The following is a 6815-nucleotide window of genomic DNA, read 5'->3' on the forward strand; positions in this document are numbered from 1 at the left end:
CAAACTTATGGAAAGCTCTGCTGTTTAAAAATGACCTCATGGCCTGGCCAGTGCGGCTCAGTTGGTCGAGCATTGTCCATGCACCGAGAGGTCACTGGTTCCATTCCTGGTCGGGGCACATGCCCGGGTTGCGGGCTCGATCCCCAGTCGTGCAGGAGGCGGCCGATCAATGGCTCTCTCATCATTGATGTTTCTATCTCTCTCTCTCCCTCTCCTTTCCTCTCTCTGAAATCAGTGAAGATTAAAAAAAAAAAATTTGATAAACATACTTTAAAAAAAATGACCTCATGAAGATTAAGGTCATAAAATGGGAACTCACGGGAAGATGTGAGGGGCATCGGTAGGATTTGTGGGGTATTAGATGATGTTAAGCCAAGGCACCCAGAAACGTCAAATCCTAACCCAACCCACTGCCCCCGCGGCCCTGGGCACAGGTGCCCCACCCATGCCCCGTCAGCCCTGTCTCAGTGTCAGCCTCCAGCAGCTGTGTTTTGGGCTGAGGTTGTTTCCTGGCTACCAGAATGTGAGCCTGCTGCGCACCAGACCGGCATTTGTTCTGACATCTGACATCTAACTGAAAATCAGAGTCATCATCTAAAGGAAATTCTTCCAAGTTCTCTTGATCAGTTCTGGTCAGTTTAACATCCACTCTAAGCTTCCTCTCGAAATTCATCCCCAACACCCCCTAACCCCAAGACCCCAGGCAACTACCCTGCTTTCCCCAACTAGTTCAAAGTTTTCGTTTTACTTCAACGGAAGCACAGGGAGGTTCTAACTTCACGGAGACCCTCCTGCGTCCTGGTCACCGTTTGTTCCTTTCCTGCTGCTGAACTGTGTTCCACCAAATGGGCTCGTCCGTTTCTTTGCCCGCTCACGGGCCGATGGGCACTCCAGCTGCTGCAGGCCTAACTGTTAAGGGCCTGCTGAAGTTTCCACAGCCCCTGTGGTTATTACTGCGGCCAGCACGGCTGGACTCCCCATGGCTCGGCATCACTGACGCTTGCTGTGGCTGTTTCTCAAACCTGAGTCATTCTGACAGGTCCACAGCAGCATCTCACTCAGGCTCAGAGTGCGCTTTCCTGATGACCCGACGTTGACATCTTTTCACTTGCTCAGTTGCTACCTGTGTATATTCTTTGGGGAAGTGTCCAAACCTTTCCCCAATGTTGAAAATTAGGTTCTTTGCTTACTGAGTCATAAGAGTTCCTTTTGTAAAGAACCTTTACAAGCCTTTGTGCGTGTGCTCTGTACTGTATCTAACGTGACAAAGGGGAGTAGTTCCAGACCCTTAGCTATTCCTGTCTCATCACGGGACGCACACCTGCCCCGTCATCACCTCCACTCAGCGTTTTAAGCGTCCAAGGAGTCTGATTGTACCAGCAGTCGAGCTTTTACTTGGCTGACCAGAGGTACGTGAGAGGTCCTGAGAACACGTGCTCACACCTTTACCAGAGCTCCTCCGGAACAGTGTCTGCTCGTGGGGCTTGGAAATCCAGTCCCCGTAATGAGCTTGAGGTACAACCAGCTTTGGGAGTAAAACTTCAGCCTAAAGAGGGACAAGCTCATTTTTTCTTCATATTTTCCAAAATAACAGAGGAATAGAAAGAAAACATAAAACCATAGAAATAGACAAATTTTACTCCTTAGACTTCATTCTTCTAAGAAACACATTGTTTAACAGGAGACTGAAGTTTATTTATCATATAAACAGGTCGTGTCTGACATGAGAAAATGCTATTTACATAAAACACTATAGATTAAAAATACACAGTATTTGTATTTTAATACAATAGGGTCCCCGGATCCAAACAAGGAAGCCTGATTTCAGGTCTGCATGACACAGTAACCTGCTCTGCCACCAAGAACTAGAGTGGAGGTGGCTGTGCTGGCACTTTCTCAGTCAAGTCCTCCGGCAGCTCATGCGCAGGGCTCGGCTTCCCCAGTGCCCGCGCAGGGGTCTGAGTCCTCCCCTGCAGAACCCTCGCCAGCTTCCTCTTCAGACTCAGATTCCTGACTATCCAGCGATTCAAAGTTATCCAGAGGCTCTCCTTTCAGTCTCTTTTAAAAAACAAACCAAGAGTTTATTGTAAAAACTTTAAAACCCAAGTCCATTACCTGAATGCTAATAACTGGCCCTCAATGTTATAATGAGGTTTTCATGTCTCTCAGTTACATTCACATACAACCCAGTGTCTGTCAGAGGCTCCACTCAGTTAGTGCTGTGAACAACGCTCTCAGGCGGTTACAGCGGCTATTACAGGATTTCCAAATGGAAACCTCAAACATTAAAGTGTGTCACGGCAGGAAGATGTAAGCAATTCAGTACAAAAAAGGTTTTATTTGAAAATCTCTCATCCCATCAACAAGATGATTTTTTGCAAACACGAATAAGCCCAAGACATTTTTTAGGCCAAGACTGGTAAAGTAGCAGTCGTGAGGAAAACGAAGCCCCTCCACAGGATGAATTACCTGCTTAACTCAACAAACTCCACGGTGCCGGGCAGGGAGCTAAGACTTACTCTCAGGAGTCCAAGCCCAGAGCCCAGCATGTCCTCACCACGCTCACTGGCTCGGGCTTGCAGAACGGGGACGACCCAGGTCAGGTGTGAACACTCACCTCTAGGAGCTCTGCCATGTGCTGCACGTGCTCTGCTACCTCCACCAGCTCCTGATTCTCCTTTTGCAGGCGGGCAATCTCGCTGTCCCTCTGTTCGATTTCCTTATGCAGCTATGCGACATCAATCAAGGTCAGTGTTCTGCAGATTTTCACACCACAAACCAACTACGTGCCTCCCAGAACGTAACTGACAGACATGTGTGGTACGAAGTTCCTAACAGAGGAGCCGTCTTTGGCTCTCAACACCATAGGCTGCTTTTTGTATAATAATTTTGGTAACAGTCACCTAATTAAACTTTTCTTAGGCCAAAATTAAAGCTAGTTTATATTCCTCTAACCAAATATGCTAAGCAGTGGATGGAATATATATTTTTTAAGACTATGTTTTTATTGATTTTAGAGAGGGGGGAGGAAGAGGGAGAGAGAGAAACATCAGCCAGCTGCCTCTTGCACGCCCCCTCCTGGGGTTTGAGCGTCACTGGGAATGGAACCGGTGACCTCTTGCTGCACCAGACAATGCTCGGCCCCGAGCCACACCCCAGGGCACGAATGGAATACTGAAATGTAAAAAATGCCACCAATTACTCAGCACTTACTTTCTCATTTTCCTTCAGAGCTTCGTAGAGAGCCTTCCTCCGTTTTTCTGCCACTTCTTTCCAATATTGAGAAGATGGATTTTCTAAAGTAAATTAATGTTTTACATGTAACTCTGAAAACCACCATTACATGCTGCTATAAAAACTCAGTAACTGTTTTATCTATTTAATATACAACTTACAATCTTAGTACTACCCATATTACTTAGCAATGCCCATTTTTATAAAACTGAAGTTAGAAAACAAAGTCAATTTTTCCTATTTTATTTTCCAAATTTTAAGGACTCTGATATGTCCCACTGAGAGTCTGTATAGAGCTCTGTGTTCAGGTTACATGGATCGATTGTTTTAATCTGTCTAATAGTGACCCCAGGTTAAGAGGCTGTGGGCACAATTCATAACAGTATAACAAATATTGTCCTTTATTACAATTAAAGTTTCTAAGATAAAAGCTATATATATATATACTTTTCTCATACCTGCGATCATAAGGTCAAATGCTTCTTGGGTAACTCCTCCAAGATCTTTATTTTCACCGTGTTCCGGGACAACAGTAACTCCAGAGCTGGAAGTCTTAGATGCTAGCTGGTCATTCCAATGCTTCGGTTTGGACAAGCCCTTAACCAGCTATGATGGAAATGCATACATCAGCCTCATTTTGCCCTAATGGACAGGAAAGCTGAGTGGACTTGGGACAGAGCAGGCACAGCTTCTGAGGATGTGTGTTTAGAAGAAGAAGCGCCAGGGCCAGACATGCACCGTCAGAGGCCAGAGAGAGGAGGGAAAAGTACAGAGGAGGAGGGGGAGCCACTGGGTGAAGGCAGAAATTAAGAACATCAGAAGAAAAAAATCTAAGACAATGTAGAGCCAAAACATAAATATGCAGAAACTTTAAAAATACGCAAATTTGTTAAGAAATTTATAAAAAGCCCAGGGGTTTTGTCATTTATGTATTAAAAACGGAGCACGCATCTGTCTGTATCTTTGTCTTTGGATCTTCTTTAAAAAAAAAAATCACCCAATTTAAAACTTCACCAAAATGTATAGGTATATTTTAGGAATTTTATTTGCTGTAACTATTTTGGATTAGACTTGGGCCTAAGCCTTAACTGAAATTATTTTTATTGTTTAAATAATTCCATGCAAAGGCAATACTTCCTACCTGCAAAAGTCTAGACTCCTCCACCCATGATTTTGCCATTTACATACAGAAGTAAATGAAAGAATCTATCATTTGATCCTCAAAACATCCAACATCCCTCCTATAGGTTAATTCATGACGTATTATATCACTTCAGTTCCACCAGTTTTACACCAGCACTCTACTCACACCAATTTCTAACTTCCTCGATTGAATACTTAAAACAAAAATCACTTCTGTGGGGAATACGCAATTGTTATTCTTAAATTATTTCCAAATTTCAATGATTAAGGTACTTCTACCCAAGGAAATCTGGCAAATGTTTTCCATGCTAAGGCAGTATCCTCTCTAGCCCATTCCAGCCCAATAATACTTACCTCATTTTCTCTCCCCACCAGAGATCCAGCTGTGGAAGGCTGGATCATCTTCAGGGTTCTCCTTGGGACAGGACTGTTCTAAAAGCCAAGAGAGTCCATTAGCTGGTTACTGAATGCTATATGGATCGTTATTGCCTTAGCCCTACTATAACTTAACAAAAGGAAAATACCAAGAACACTAGTTCAGGGAAGGGCAAAATATTTACAGTTGTGAGTATACAAAACAGAATTTATCCCAATATTACTACATATTAATTATTGTATTATTTTCCAAACAACTATAAATCTACTTTTTTGCCCCACCCTAAATTTGGTCTGCTATATAATTTTATAATGCTACGTATGAACAAGACACTGGTTTAACCAACCAGGAACTTATTTCTCTAAAATTATAATACAGTTTGAAGAATTTCTAAGAATGCATCATATCACCCAAACTTGATACACTTATGACAGAAACCCAGGAAACAGGTAAATGAGGGGGAAGGTTAATTATTCCCACTGCCAAATACTTCTCCCCCTAATCAATAGGATTCGTCTCAGACTTCCTTTGAATCATGACTATCCCCTAACACGTTTCCACGTGTTCACCAAAGGAACACAGTTTAAGAACATTCTTGACATAAAACTGACATACATGCAATGGGACCCCTTACCTGACTATACAAGCAGTTTGCTTCAAGCCCATTCATTAGGAGGCAGCTGAAATGTCAGTGCTTGAGGGACACTAAATACTGTAAAAGTCCCCAGCTATTGTTTTGGAAAAAATATAGCCTTCCTTGTAATATGTAAATACCTTCCTGTATATTTCCTGATCTGAGAGCTCTCTCTAGTTTTGCAAAAAATCATTAGTTATTCTGCCACCATGGGACAGCAAACAATGGCGGTGCTCAAACAAGGTCAGCGAGAACATGACACCAGAGCAGTGTGGGAAAGCTGCTGACTGCACACTGCACGCCAGGACAAGAGCTCACCGTTCCCACGGTCGAGTTTCCCGAGCTGACTATCATCTCACTGTTTAATTGGAAAACAAGCGGCAGCTACTGTGAGAACAAAACCACACCAACATTTCAGATGTAACCTAGGTCAATCCACAGTCTCCAGACAAATAAACAAATACAACTTTGAAGCCTTCAATAATAGGTGTTCATTTAAGTGCTTGCTACTAACAATGGCTAAAGAAGCCAGCTAAGTTACTGTCACAAAAAAGGACCATTTCCAAGATTTAACTTTTATAATGTAAGCTTTATAGCATCTATCTCCCAAAACGTAATATTGCCATTATCGTTTTCTTTACACAGACTATGCACTGGAATACTAGACTCCTTACAGCCAAAAAGGTTCTCATATATTACGGGTCTTAATCTTTTTAGGGAAAAAATTGAGATTCTGTGATCCTCTTTTTAAAAAAAAAAAAAAAAAAGCACACATAAAATTTTGCATATAATTAGCAAAGAATCCATGAACGAATGAAAACAATGATAATAATAATGTTGTTTACAGAATCCACTGAAAACTATTAGAACTAATAAGCAAGTTCAGCAAGGTAGCAGGATTCAAGATCAAGATACAAAAGCCAAATGTGTTTCTATACAGGAGCAATGGCGTAAAAAATAAAATATTTTGAAAAAATTCACAAAGGTAGTAAACTACAACGCGTCGCTGAAAAAAAACTTCAAGACTTATATGAGTGGGAAGACAGCCCATGTCCGTGGATCAGAAAACTTAATATTCAACCATAATTAACTATTTAATGGTTCTTTACTGTTACCTTTCCTCTGGCCAAAAAATCAGTAACAGAAAGGACAGCCAGGCTAAATTTAGCTAAGTTATGTCAAAACACGTCTACACAAAAGCTTTCCACACGGAGGAAAGTGGCCCTATCACGTACCTTCACATGCCCTGGGGTCCCTTCTCGTTTCTGCTTCATTGTGGGGTTCATTGTGCCCCTGGTGAAGCACCAGAGCAGTCAGTCAAGAGCTGGCTGCGGCTGGCACCTGCAGGCGGAGCCCAGGCGTTCACTACCGAAGGGTGCAAAGCTCTCTCAGAGCTGCCAACGACTAGGGTGACTCTTGATACCTGTA

At 42.6% G+C, this 6815-nt stretch overlaps 1 protein-coding gene across 1 annotated transcript; it reads right to left on the reverse strand.

The window, feature by feature from the left end:
• Nucleotides 1-1627: 1627 nt before the first annotated feature.
• On the reverse strand, nucleotides 1628-6815 carry GMNN (geminin DNA replication inhibitor). The gene is made up of 6 exons (XM_016216305.2): nucleotides 6623-6815; nucleotides 4732-4809; nucleotides 3693-3840; nucleotides 3214-3296; nucleotides 2618-2728; nucleotides 1628-2058 (listed from the first exon to the last, which is right to left on the reverse strand). The coding sequence occupies exons 1-6, from the start codon at nucleotides 6671-6673 to the stop codon at nucleotides 1918-1920; spliced, it is 612 nt and encodes a 203-aa protein (XP_016071791.2). The 5' UTR covers nucleotides 6674-6815; the 3' UTR covers nucleotides 1628-1917.

Source organism: Miniopterus natalensis, chromosome 19, assembly GCF_054644295.1.
Source record: "Miniopterus natalensis isolate mMinNat1 chromosome 19, mMinNat1.hap1, whole genome shotgun sequence".
Classification (NCBI taxonomy): Eukaryota; Metazoa; Chordata; class Mammalia; order Chiroptera; family Miniopteridae; genus Miniopterus; species Miniopterus natalensis.

Coding starts and splice junctions, on each gene's coding strand:
- GMNN (XM_016216305.2), bottom strand. CDS start 6,673: ATGAACCCCACAATGAAGCAGAAACGAGAAGGGACCCCAGGGCATGTG. Junction 4,810..6,622: donor GGACCCCAGGGCATGTGAAG/GTACGTGATAGG, acceptor CTTGGCTTTTAG/AACAGTCCTGTCCCAAGGAG. Junction 3,841..4,731: donor TGGTGGGGAGAGAAAATGAG/GTAAGTATTATT, acceptor TTTCCATCATAG/CTGGTTAAGGGCTTGTCCAA.